Source organism: Verticillium dahliae, genomic scaffold (genome assembly GCF_000150675.1).
Source record: "Verticillium dahliae VdLs.17 supercont1.11 genomic scaffold, whole genome shotgun sequence".
NCBI classification, from domain to species: domain Eukaryota; kingdom Fungi; phylum Ascomycota; class Sordariomycetes; order Glomerellales; family Plectosphaerellaceae; genus Verticillium; species Verticillium dahliae.
In genome coordinates, this window is record NW_009276930.1 from 7,788 (window position 1) to 21,154 (window position 13,367).

Sequence of the window (13,367 nt, forward strand, 5' to 3'; positions counted from 1 at the left end):
AACAGAGATACGCGCGAGGCGGTCGATTTTCCGTCTCCGGGGGGCGCCTCGAGGTAGCGGCCGAGGTGGGCGGCGCGGGCGGCCAGAGACTGCGCCGAGTTGGCTGATAACACGAAGAGGCGGCCGCCGGGGGCCGCGCCGGGGGCCGCGTCAGCCGTCTCGTGGTCGTGCCAGCTCTCGAGAATGGCGTGCGCGTTGGTGCCGCCAAAGCCAAAGCTGTTGACGCTGGCGCGGCGCGGGCCCCCGTCTGGGAGCGCCGGCCAGGGCTGCGTCTCGGTGGGCACGCGCAGGTGGGCGTAGAAGGGGCGGATCTTGGGGTTCAGCGTCTTGAAGTGCAGGTTGGCCGGGATCTGGGCGTTCTGGAGGGCCAGCGACGCCTTGAGCACGCCGGCGAGGCCTGCGCTGCCCTCGAGGTGGCCGATGATGGTCTTGATGGAGCCGACGACGAGCTCGCCGTCGTGGCCTCCGGGGGGGAAGAAGACGCTCGCGATGGCCTCGGCCTCTCTGGCTGTGCACGGTCAGCTTCTCGCTTCTGGCCTTGTCGACCTGTCAGGCCTTGTCGCCTTGTCGACCTGTCAGGAGGCCGGCCAGGAGGCCAGGGAGCACTCACGGTCGCCCGCCTGCGTGCCGGTGCCGTGGGCTTCAAAGTACTGCGGCCGGTCGCGCGCGCGCCGCGGGTCGAGGCCGGCCCGCGCATACGTGGCCCGGATGAGCGCCGCCTGGGCCGTGGCGCTCGGCATGGTGATGCCTGCGCGGTCAGCGTGCTGGCAGACGGCTGACGGCCGACTGCCGTCAGGACATGAGGAGGAGACGAACCTGGGGTGCGGCCGTCCTGGTTGACGCCCGTCTCGCGGATGACGCACTCAATGTGGTCGCCGTCGGCGAGGGCGCGGCGCAGCGTCTTGAGGATGACGGCCGAGAAGCCCTCGCCGCGCGTGTAGCCGTCGGCGGCCTCGTCCCACATGTAGGAGCGGCCGTGGGGCGACAGCATGTTGAGCTGCGGTAGATGGATCAGATACCGGACGAGACAGACGAGACAGACGAGACAGACGAGATAGAGACAAGAGACGAGACAGAGACGAGACAGAGACAGAGACAGACAAGAGACGAGACAGAGACAGACGAGACACGAGACAGACAGACGTACACTCGACTCGGACACAAACGGCTCGGCCCCCAGGATCAGGTTCGACCCGGCGGCGACGGCCATGTCGGCGTCGCCGGCGCGCAGCGTCTGCACGGCCTGGTGCAGGGCCACGAGGCTCGACGAGCACGCCGTGTCGACGGCCACCGACGGCCCGCGCCAGTCGTAAAAGTACGACAGCCGGTTCGCCAGGATGGACATGGCCACGCCCGTGGCGTGGTACTGCGGCAGGCTCTCGAGCCCGCGCACCGACACGGCCTGGTAGTCGAGGAACATGACGCCGACAAAGACGGCCGTCGACGACCCCCGCAGCTGCTGCACCGAGTAGCCCGCCGACTCGATGCCCTCGTACACCGTCTCGAGCAGCATGCGCTGCTGCGGGTCCATCGACTCGGCCTCCTTGGGGCTGATGCCGAAGAAGTCGCGGTCGAAGACGCGCGGGTCCTCGCCCAGGAGGTACGCGTGCCGCACGTTGGTGCTCTGCGTCGTCAGCGTCTTGCCCGTCAGATCAGGGTCGCGCGGCCTCGGCTCACCCCGTGGTGCTGGCTGTCGGCGTGGTACAGGCCCGTCGTGTTGAACCGGCTGGCCGGCACCTCCGACACGACGTCGCGCGGCGTCTGGAGCAGCTCCCAGAGCTTGGCCGGCGACGACGCATCGCCCGGGAACCGGCAGCTGCTGCCGACGATGGCGATGGGCTCCCCGGCGTAGGTCGGTTCGTAACTTTGGCTGCCCATCTTAGGCTCGAGAAGTGTAGGAGCTGCGGAGATACCTTCTGTTGACTGTCTGTGCGTGTCTATGAGCTGCGGTGATACCTTGCTGTTGACTGTCTGTCAGTGTCTATTTAGCTGCAGGCGGACGATATGTTGACTGTCTGTGCAGTGTCTATTTGCTGCAGGCGGAACAATATGTTGACTGTCTTTCTCAGTGTCTTTGTGCAGTGTCGACTAGTTAGCTGCAGGCGGACGATACGTATGTTGACGGTCTTTGTGTAGTCCCTCCTGAGAGTGCTTGTTAATTGAAAGATTATGCATGGGATTTTGTGTCTTTTTTCTCTTTTTTTTTCTCTTTTTTTTCTCTTTTTTTTTTCTCCTATCAAGATGGAATCCACAGGAGGCATCGACGCCTCCGGCTCTCCGGCTCTCCGGCTTACCTCTCCGACTCTCCGGCTTACCTCTCCGCTTACCTCTCCGCTTACCTCTCCGCTTACCTCTCCGGCTTTCCATCTCCGGACCTCTCGGCCTTACCGCTTACTACCTCCGAGCTTCCACCTCCGGCTGACCCTCCACCCCGGCTGACCCCTCCGGCTAGCCCCTCCGGCTGACCCTCCGGCTGACCCTCCGGCTGACCCTCGGCTGACCCTCGGCTGACCCTCCGGCTGACCCCTCCACCCCGGCTCACCTCCAGCTTACCGCTTACCACCTCGGCGTCCCTCCGACTGGCTCCGAGTGACATCGCAAGGATCGCAGACGCCAGCGTCCGATCACCGACCTGGACCAACGCCCAAGCCCAAGCGGATCCGAGCAGAGGCCAATATCCTTATACTGCATCACCAACCCGGATGCTGTCCTAGACCAATGCTGGAACCTGACATGAGGTTCAGCTCATGGGCGCTGTCGTTTTTCCCGTCACGCATCCCAAGCACTTCAACTCGACAAGTCTTCCGCCATATCTCAAGTCTTCCGCCCTATCCCAAACAGCATACCGATACCATGAGAGCCATGGTCAGCAGCCCGTCGGGCGGCTACCGCCTCGCCAGCGACGTCCCGCAGCCGGCGCCGCAGCCGGGCACCATGCTGGTGCGCGTGCACGCCGTGTCGCTGAACCCCTACGACGCCAAGATCGTCGAGTACCGTGTCGGCGCGCCCGGCGCCTACGTCGGCGGCTGCGACTTTGCCGGCGTCGTCGTCGCCGTCGGCCCCGCCGTCACGCGCTTCCGGCCCGGCGACCGCGTCCTCACCATCAACACCCACGGCGGCTTCGCCGAGTACGCCCTGGCCGTCGAGGACCTGAGCTGCCACGTGCCCGACGCCATGCCCTACACCCAGGCCTGCTCGCTGGGCTTGGCCGTCGGCATCGCCGGCCTGGCGCTGTTCCAGGAGCCCGGCCTCAACCTGCCGCTGCTCCGAGGCCCGGACCTTGGCCAGGTCAACGGCCACCAGGATGAAGCCGTGCCGGCTGCGGCCGTGCCGGCTGCGGCCGTGCCGGCTGCCACCGTGCTGGTCGCCGGAGGCGCTTCGGCCTCTGGCACCATGGCCACGCGGCTCCTGAAACTGTGCGCCCCCTCTCCACTCCCTCCCGGAAATGCAGAGTCACCTCCCAGCCGAAATGCAGACCACATGCTGACGTCTTGCCCAGCGCCGGATTCAACCCCATCGTCACCTGCTCGCCCGCCAACAACGCCCTGTGCGAGTCCTTCGGCGCCTCGGCCTGCTTCGACTACCACTCGCCCACCTGTGGCGCCGACATCCGGCTGCACACCGACAACACGCTGGCCCACGTGCTCGACTGCGTCACCGACGCCGCCACCATGGCCATGTGCTACGAGGCCATCGGCGCCCCACGGGCGGCGCCTACGTCGCCCTCGAGCCCACAACCAACACGGTCAAGTACACGCGCCGCGACGTCCGCGCCGACTGGGTCATGGCCAACACGCTGCTGGGCGATCCCTGCACCCTCGACGGCGTCTACGGCCGCCCCGCCGCCCCCGAGCACCGCCTGTTCGCCGGCCGCCTCTTCAGGCTCGCCGAGCGCTGGCTGCGCGACGGCGACATCTGGAACCATCCCCTGGAGATCCGCCACCCGGGCCTGGAGAGCGTCGGTCCCGGCCTGCAGGACCTGCGCGCCGGCATCATCAGGGGCAAGAAGCTCGTCGTCCCGCTCGAGGTTGCGGCGTAGCGTGTCGAGGGGCGAGCGGGGCAGGAAAGATGCAGATAGTATGGCTAGCTCTTCAACATGTGATATTCCGCTCGCCATGAGGATTCCAATCACCGAATTGCGTCCAGTCCAGCCTTGGGGCTCCCGCTCTACCTTGCACATGAATTGTTCACGCAGCTCGTTGTAGGCTCCGAGGTGGTCCATCAAGCAGCCCTGGAATAGCAAGCATTCTCATGCTGAGAAACGATACATAGCGCTATGAACTAAATAACTATATTAATTCTAAGGGTTTACTTAATTGATTAGTTTATTAAAGAGATTTGATATACTTTATTTAATTAATTTATAAAATTCTTAGATATTGAAATATTAATTAATAAAAGAAAGTTCTTATTATATTAAGAGGGCTTTACTGCTTATATAAACCCTCGTCTAGTACTTCCGCTATACTTGCGAGCTCTGAATAGGTAGGGTATCTAATATAAGGCTTATGATAGTTAATTCTTTATTCTCTAATACTATCTCTAAATTACTATTACTTATATAGGTTAGATATACCTATCTATTTAACTAATTATATAAGTTATAGCTTATATACTCCTAAGACCTATAGATCCTAGATATTCTATTTATTACTATCCTAACTATAGGATTGCTTAATATTAGTTTAGGAAAATTATAATTTAATTTGTTTCCTTAAAGAGCTATTTATAGGTAATTCTATTATTTTAAGGCGCTAAAAATTAGAGGCCTAATACTTTTAGGAATAATAGGTTTAAGATACGTTTTCCTTATTTCTTACTATTATTTCCTATTATTTCCTATTATTAAGTTATTTACTTTAAAGCTAGAAGAGTAGATCTAATATGCTAGAGACTAGAGAATTATAAGCGTATTAGAGTAGCTATTAACCCTAGCGATAGCTCTTTATACTAGTTCTAATAGCTATTCTATCTATAAAGAAAAGAAGAGCTAATATTAAACTAATATTAGGGAATCCTATAATTAAGGTAATTATATCTAGGATCTATAGCTCTTAGGAGTATATAAACTATAGCTTACGTAATCGGTGAAGTAGATTAGTATATCTAACCTATATAGGTAGCGGTAATTTAGAGATAGTATTAAATAATTAAGAATTAACTATTATAAGCCTTATATTATATACCCTGCCTATCTATAGCTCGTAAGCATAGTAGAAGGACTAGATTAGGATATATATAAGGAGTGAAGCCCTCTTAATAAATATATTAAGAGGGCTTTACTATTTATATAAGCCCTAATCTAGTACTTTAGCTATATTTATAAGCTCTAAATAGGTAGGGTATATAATAGAAGGGTTATAATATAGTTAATAGTTTATTCTATCTCTAAGTTACTACTATCTATATAAGTTAGATATACCTATCTAATTTACTAACTACGTAAGCTATAATCTATATACTCGTAGGAGATATGAATCCTAGCTATAGTAATCCTATAGCAATTACTATATTAGTAATTACTACCGTTAGGTATCCTCTACTATTAGTTTAATATAACCCTTAAAATAACAATATTAATAATAAATTATATAATTTAATAAAATTATATTTATTCTTATTTAAAAGAAATATATCTCAAAGCTTTACTATAACTATTTATATATAGTTCAGAAATTTAAAAACTATATTCTTTCTCTATACTTTTTATTAATTAGCTCACTTTCCTTCTAATCTTATAGTTAAAATAATCTATTATTCTAAGCTTATTAACTTAAATAAATTTATTCTTATAATATAGCTAATTAAGCTTTTATAGTAGAGTAATTTAATTAGTTAATTAATCAATTTTAGCTAATAGAACTATACTTTATACTTATAATAGATATGTATAGTCGCAGCCTTATAATAAGTGACTAATATAAGGCTATAAGAGGCTTCCTTTATCTAGAACTCTCAATGGAACAGCCAGGCAAAATGATGCGAATGATTCGGATGCAGATGAGAATGCCGCGAGTGACCGGCCTCAGCTGGGAGAGTCCCTTTCCGTCAGCCAAAGCAACACACCTTGTAAGGAGTTGTAGTGTAAGCCGGGGAGGAATTGGCACCCGAGATGCCGGCTTATCCGACATCCCCGACCTTTCCGATGTCCGGGTGCCCCTCGTCAGACGGCCCCCGGGACGGCCTCGGCTGTGAACACAACCCGTGCCCCATCGGAGGCCCGCAGCCCAGACCTGGCCGATAGCGATGTTCCGAGGATGGATGGCGAGGAAAGGTTTGTTTCGTGTCGCCATCTCAGCGTTCCGTAAGCATGAAGCCTGGATGTTAAATACCTCTTGTTTTGGCTTGTAGTCATAGCAAAGACGGTACTTTCAAACCCCACCACACCAGCAGCCCCTTTTGCGTGCCTGAATCCGCCGCCATGTCCCGCCTCGACGTCAGCTTCCCAACCCTTGATGGCCTGACCCTGCGTGGCTGGCTCTACCCGGCCTCGAAGCGTGGGCCGGGCATCATTGTTTCTCCAGGCGTATGGGACCCAACCAGAGACGGGGGGAAAGAAAAGGAGCTGGCGCTAAAACTCGGCCGTGTTAGTTTAACATGCCCAAAGAGGCCTTCGTGCCCGACATCGCCCAGTGGTATCAGAAGCACGACATCACGGCGCTCGTATACGACACCCGGACCATTGGCTTGAGCGATGGCGAGCCCAGACATGAGGTGAGAGTCAAGCACGCCATTACAACCCTCTGGACCGCGCTTGTGTGTCATGACTTGTAGACATGTCTGACCTGTCTCTCCTCCCCTGCCAGATGAACCCTCGCAAGCGCGTCGAGGACCTCCACGACGCCGTGACCTACCTTTCCGGCCACGAGCTGGTAGACCCCGAGAAGATTGCGCTCTGGGGTCTCTGTTTCGATGGGAACATGTCCCTCGCGGCGACAGCTCTGGAGTGCGTGCCCTCCCCAGTCTATGTTACGGCTCAGCTCCCTGCTTACCGAGACCTTCCGCAGCCCGCGCGTCCACGCCGTCGTTGCCGTGGCGCCCGTAATCGACCTCCACGGATTCCCTGAGCGGCGACGGGCCGTGCTGGAGCTGGCCATGCAGGACGCGCCGGCCGCCTTACCGGGCAGGGTACGTAATACCGGTTCCCCGCAACGCCAAAAACACACCCCCCACCCCCTGAGATGCCATCAGCTGATCTTAGCTACCTCCCGCGCAGAGCCAATCTACCTGCCGTACGTGAACGAAGACGGCAGTGTCCCACTAGGACCGAAACTGGGCCCGGACTTCATGCCCACGCTAGAGCGCCTCAAGATCCCCGTGGAGAACCGGGTGACGGTGCAGACGTACTACAACTCGTACTCGTGGGACATCATGACGCTCATCGGCTACGTCAGCCCGACGCCCGCCATGATGGTGACGCCCGAGAACGACATCGAGTGCCCCGCCGAGGAGCAGATGGCCGCCTTCGCCAGGATGGGGGAGCCCAAGACCTTCCACTTGCTCCACGGCAAGGGCCACCTTGACTGGGCCTTTGGCGACGTCGACTCCGTCCTGAACAAGCAGCTGGAGTTCCTGAAGGATGCGTTGAAGTTCTAGGGCCGAGAACGGCAAGCCTTCCATTTCGGGTCTGGAGGATTGGTAGATTGCATACGTATAGATGGTAGCATCAATATCAACAAGAGCTGCGATGTTGTTCGCTTTGGTCTTACTTCCCTACAGTGTTACCTGGTCCAACACCCCATTCTGCATCTGAGTCTGGCCTTTATGAGAATCACTCCCCACGAGGTGCGTAAGCTGCGACTAGAATTCACCATCGTATGCCCTGAACTGACCTCTCTGCAGTCTTTACCTCAGCCGCATGTTCAACCTCTTCACTGTATTGCCGGGCTTAGCTGTCAGGCGACCCTGAGGAGCCGCCAAGCAGGAGGTCGGTCAGGGGCTAAAGGCTACAAGAAGGGCTACGGAAGGCCCTTCACGCTACAGAGGGCCAAAGCTTGAATATATTCCGACCCCCTACCTACATTCTATCACCTGCAGACTATGTGCAAAAGACCTCTTCACTCCATTCTAAACATCGCTCCAACATTAGTTCATACCTGTTTCTTCTATGACTCGGTTTCGTTTACGTCGGAGTGTAGTTTATATTTTACTTCATGTCACTGTTTAGTGTATGTCTATGAGACAACAAACGGGTTGACCGAACTGGAAAACTCAGCAAAGACCCCCAACTCCAGACCAAAACCAATACTCTATTCCCAGTGATTGTTCCCCTAGTTGCACCACCATATTCCGGGCGGGCTGACACTAAAACGCCTCCAGCCTCTCCATCCGAGCCTGCAGCTGAAGGATGGTCCGCCGCAGCCTGAGATGATCGTCTGGTATTGCTCGCACGAGCGCATGCGCCAGGCCTGGAATGCCCGTCGTGTCGGGCGTAACGTCCTCCGCCTCCTGCCCGGTGAGGACCAGGTCGAGGCCGCCATCGCCGCCGGCCCCGCCGTACGCACTGGTCGACGCCGACGATACCGGGCTCGGCGGCCTGCCCGGGAAGAGACAACGGTCCAGGCGGTTGATCAGGTGCATCAGCAGCTGCAGGACCATGGTGAACTGCGCGGTGGACGGGGCCCCGTCGCTGTGGAGAGAGGAGCCGCCGCCCGGGGGACGTTTCTCGTCCGCCACCGACTCGACGCACCACTTTATGGAGTCGCATATGGCCCTGAAGAAGGCCAGGAGGTGCTGGTGACAGGCGAGCGTCGTCAGGACCAGCCCTCCGGTGTCGGCGGCCCTGCTGCCGCTGTCGCCGCGTGCCGCCGACGGCTCGTCGTCCCCGCTGTCATCGGGCGAGGCCATGGCCGCGATGCTGTTCATGATGCGCACCAACGTCTTGGTGCCTTCGAACGCCTCGTTGACGTGCGCCGACGACACGGTCGGCGGGGCGCTGCCGGGGCGGAGTAGGAGGCGCGTGGCCGAGGCGGCCTGGGCGCTGACGGCCGTGACCTGCGACGTGAGCGCTTGCCAAGAGTCGGCGGCGGGCATGTCCTCGTCGCCGGCTTCGGGCTTGGGCGACAACGACGGTGGCGAAGGGGCGCCGCCGTACCACTGCCCGTCTCCCGGAGCCCCAGTCCTTTCGGCCACGGTGCCGTGGTTCATGTCCAGGTCAAGGCCGACGTGGTTCATGGCGCTCCGCGGCTGGCGTCTCATGTCCAATTGCGCGGTAGGGGCCGTGTTGAGCTGGCACCAGCTGAAGCCGTCGAAGTCGAGCTGGAAGGAACTGTCGTCTTCCTCCACCGAATCAAAGGGAGTGGGATACTTTTCGACCCCAGACGGCATGCTTTGGCTGACGGCTGATATATTGCCGCCGGTGCTCGACCCGGGACGTCGCGTACTCAGCCTCACTGTAAAAAACATGTTAGCCTTGTGAGTGACAGCAGGGCAGGGCAGGTCAGGTAGGTAGTTGAGGTGCTGGGAGGGAGGGAACATTGACTTATGAAATGTAGTCGGCCGTACAGCTATAGACGCAGGCGGTGCCTGCCTTTGCGCATCTCGAACACTTGGGTATGGACTGGCCAGGTGACGGCTTCTGCACAATCTGCGAATCTCGAAGACAGCGGACCTTCTGCTGCCGACAGCGCTCGCATGAATGGCGGTGGGACATTGCGGATCGGATAAATACACCTGACTTCTCAAACAACACCGAGCGCTCGGAGACGCAGGTGGAACTACGGATGGGATGTTAAAGAAACAAAAAGGAATGTATGAACGGCAGGCAGGCAACCAATAAATACCTTGTTCCCGCACCGACTGCCAAGGCCTCCCTTCTGGCCTTTCACTGGCCAACGACCGATCAGCTGACATGTGTGTTGTCTTTGTTTGTTCTTGAGAGAACGTTGAAGAAAGAATCTGAGCTGAGTCCAGGCTTTGACGCGGCACAGCCCAATGGTGACCTCGGGGAGCCCTATCCGCCATGAAAGGATTCAGCCTGAAGCGAAACCGGCGCATCGTCAGTGACGAGGTACTCTTGCGTATAGTCCCAGCACCCCACGACCCCAAGCTGCCCCCCAAGATCCTGTAAGTCTTGCATACTGGGCAAGCCGAAGACAGTATAATGAAGCGATGTGGGGGGGCTAGCAGGGATGTTGGCGAATTACAAGAGAACCACGGATCGTACGTCTGACGGGGGAGACCGGGAGGCTGTTCATGCGACAAGGCAGGAATACAAGGTTTAAATCAGCAACCTGATACTTGGAAGGACAGTAAAGGACAGATAGCTTGATCATGTGCCAAGCGTGGCGTGCTCAAGGCCAAGAGCCAAGGCGTTCGCTTGTCCGAAGGAGAGGACGACTATTTGCTAGGCCATGGTTAGATATTTGCTCTGCCTAGTAGGGGTAAAGGTATACTAGATAAGGGTAAAGCTATAAATTTAGCTCTACTACTAAGATTAGCTATAGCAAGTATATAATTATTATTATCTCTTATACTTTTAAGTTACTTAATTTTATTAAGCCCTATATAATTAATTCTATTAATTTATTATATCTATCTTATATATATAGAGAGATTTTAGCTTTTATTTAAATACTCTTTATTAATCTATTAAGTTATTATTTAAATATAAAAACTTATTTAATATAGAAAAACTAATATACTTATAGTTTCAAGTTAATAAGATATTATCTTAATAGTCGATAATATTTTACTATTATGATTATAACTCTAAATAAATTGAAATTATTATTTAGTAAGTTAAGTATATATTTCTATAAGTATTTACTTTTTATTTACAAGTTTTATATTCTAAATAATTAGTTTTAAGTTAAGGTTTTTACTAGAGACCTTTTAATATAAAGTATAGAGCTTTCCCTTAAGTAAAGAGAAGCTTTATTTAAAATATTAAGCTATTCTTAGTCCTATTAACTTTATCTTAAACTTATTCAATATTATCTCTTTATCTTTAGTAAATATAATAATTATAAATAAACTCAAGTAGCTCTATTATAAGTAACTTAAAGTAGGGGGTCTATTATCTAATGATTTCCCTATTATTTGCCCTAGTCTATTATCTATATCTCATTAGCTCGTAGACCAGCCTTATCAAGGTGGTATAATTTTGTGCAACCAAAGGAACGTTACTCCTTGTACCGTCTAAGCGTCCCCCCACAGGTAGGGGTACTCGGTACCTCGGAGGGTATCGAAACTTATGCCCCCAACCATGTCAGCGCAGGCGGGAGACTTTCGGCTAACGCGAAGGGCGCTCTGTGATCGGAGCTAGCTAGGGGTTTGCAGAGCGGCCACTAGGCTAGTAGATTAGTAAGGGAGGTGCTTCATCGTCCCTGGGCGGGCGCCGTCAGCATTTAGCTTATCCAGGGAGTCAGCGCCGTACGACAATGTACATGTAGGCCACACAAGCTCAACCTAAACACCTATCAATGACCATCACCGCCAGAACCCTCGCTCCACACCGGTTGACAGGGATGGGAGCGGGAGGATTGAGCGGGAAGCTTGGAGGTGCCGGAACGAAGCGGTAGGCGGGCAGGCAGGCAGGCATAGAGCGAACGCCGTGTGGGGGGCTGTGCCACTCTGACCGGGGACCTGGAGGTAAGGGGTAGGTATATATACGTTACGCGGAAAGAAAGTGTAGTGTTGTTGGTTGGCAGCCAGGCGGACGGACCTTTGCCTCCATAGAGAGGAGAGGCCTCGTATCGGCAGCACACTCCGGCCGGTCCGGATCGATTCAGAATCGATTACAACAATCTCTTGACATTCACTGCACCAACAATTGTGGGTCAGACATCATTCGAGCATTGCATCTGTGGCCAATAGAACTTCAATTCATGACTGCACCCAATGGCCAGGTGAGCTATAGTCTCCTATTGTCTTATTGTTGCCCAAGCCCCAACACCGACGGAGCTCGTGTTAACCGCCGCGGACTCGCTCTCCAAGAACGCCGCTCACCACACTTTCCAGCGCCGACCAACTTTTGGGGGGCTCTCCTCAAGAGCCGTTGACCGGGGCTGCCGACGCGTCGAGAAAGTCCTTCGAACAAACGAGAGCAGGCGACGAAAGGCGCCCCCAAGTGGCTTGCAGGGCGGCTGCAGGGCGGCGGCAACCCGAGGGCGGCAGCAGCCCGATGGTGGGTGGGTTGCGGCTCTGGCATGTTGAGCCAAGATCTGACCTGTCGGCATAATGGTCATCCCGAACATGGCCGGATGTCCAGACCCTGGCGAGATGGTCGCTCGGCATAATAATCTCCCGACGAAGGCCTGAAGTTGCACCGCATCAAAATCCGATTCTCCCAGCACGTCTGGATTCCTTTGTGCGCCAAACTCGGTGGAAGAAATCCACCACTTCCTGCCTGCTCGGCTCCCACTGATCTTTGCTATGGGCGTTTGTTTCTGGCGGTAGGACGATCGCTGCCGAGTGACGGACGGTGATTCAGCCGAGACACTGGCTGGCTGATATATCATTCAATGAATTTCCGAGTCGGAATCCCGACCACTGGTCGTCATGTTATCATAAAATGGACAAACAGAAGCTGCCCCGGCACCCATCATGGCCATATCTAGCCATATCTAGAGCTGACAGGCGCTTCTCTCGCCCCCGTATTTACAACCTATCGGCCCTTCTCCCTCGCCAGCTCTTTTTTGAGGCCCAGATCACAGCTTTGAGCTTACGTCACGATGGACTCGCAGGAGAAGAAGCCCACGCCGGCGAACGTGGATACGGACTCAACCCAAGCCTCCAGTACGGACGTTGCCGATGCCAGAGTCAAGGCCAATGACGAGCCCTCGCAGGCCACAGACGACGACCAGTACCCGTCTGGTCTGAAGATGGTGCTCCTGTCCAGCGCCGCCTTGATCGTCATCTTCCTGATTGCACTAGACCAGGCACGTCCCCCCCCCCCCCCCCCCCTTCCAGTCGCGGCACGAACACTAACCCTAACCCAGACCATCGTCGGTACGGCCATCCCAAGGATCACGGACGAGTTCAAGGGCCTCAGCGACGTGTCGTGGTACGCAGCCGCCTACTTTCATGACCTACGGCGCCGCCCAGTCTTCCGGCGTCAAGCTGTACAAGTCCTACGACATCAAGCGGACCTTCCTGGCCTCGATGGTCGTCTTCGAGGTCGGCAGCCTGCTTTGCGGCGTGGCCCCGAACTCTAAGACCCTGGTCGTCGGCCGCGCCATCGCCGGCCTGGGCGGCGGCGCCCTCGCCGTGGGCGGCTACAGCATTGTGTCGCTGACCGTCCGGCCCGCCAAGCGGCCCATGATGATGGGCGTCCTCGGCATGGTCTACGCCGTTGCCGGCGCCATCGGCCCGTTGCTCGGTGGCGCCTTCACCGACAGGGTGTCGTGGAGGTGGTGTTTCTACAT

The 13,367-nt window shown here is 54.8% G+C and overlaps 5 protein-coding genes across 5 annotated transcripts in view; 3 read left to right on the forward strand and 2 right to left on the reverse strand.

Moving 5' to 3' along the window:
- Positions 1-575: 575 nt before the first annotated feature.
- On the reverse strand, positions 576-1,878 carry VDAG_05633 (fatty acid synthase; the record flags this gene model as incomplete). Its single annotated transcript, XM_009655030.1, has 3 exons — positions 576-775; positions 817-1,624; positions 1,678-1,878. 3 exons carry the CDS (start codon positions 1,876-1,878, stop codon positions 576-578), a joined length of 1,209 nt encoding a protein of 402 aa, XP_009653325.1.
- Positions 1,879-2,862: 984 nt separating this feature from the next.
- On the forward strand, positions 2,863-4,039 carry VDAG_05634 (enoyl reductase; the record flags this gene model as incomplete). Its single annotated transcript, XM_009655031.1, has 2 exons — positions 2,863-3,363; positions 3,500-4,039. 2 exons carry the CDS (start codon positions 2,863-2,865, stop codon positions 4,037-4,039), a joined length of 1,041 nt encoding a protein of 346 aa, XP_009653326.1.
- A 2,382-nt stretch (positions 4,040-6,421) lies between these two features.
- VDAG_05635 (peptidase S15) lies at positions 6,422-7,596 on the forward strand (the record flags this gene model as incomplete). Its single annotated transcript, XM_009655032.1, has 5 exons — positions 6,422-6,526; positions 6,592-6,756; positions 6,807-6,946; positions 7,008-7,128; positions 7,192-7,596. The coding sequence occupies 5 exons, from the start codon at positions 6,422-6,424 to the stop codon at positions 7,594-7,596; spliced, it is 936 nt and encodes a 311-aa protein (XP_009653327.1).
- A 708-nt stretch (positions 7,597-8,304) lies between these two features.
- Positions 8,305-9,652, reverse strand: VDAG_05636 (uncharacterized protein; the record flags this gene model as incomplete). Its single annotated transcript, XM_009655033.1, has 2 exons — positions 8,305-9,392; positions 9,505-9,652. 2 exons carry the CDS (start codon positions 9,650-9,652, stop codon positions 8,305-8,307), a joined length of 1,236 nt encoding a protein of 411 aa, XP_009653328.1.
- Positions 9,653-12,674: 3,022 nt separating this feature from the next.
- Positions 12,675-13,367, forward strand: part of VDAG_05637 (MFS gliotoxin efflux transporter GliA) — a gene marked incomplete at both ends in the record, with an annotated part of 1,809 nt that continues 1,116 nt past the window's right edge. The window contains 2 exons of the mRNA XM_009655034.1: positions 12,675-12,805; positions 12,942-13,355. Coding sequence (XP_009653329.1) covers positions 12,675-12,805; positions 12,942-13,355 — 545 coding nt within the window. The remainder of the gene's footprint in view (positions 12,806-12,941; positions 13,356-13,367) is intronic.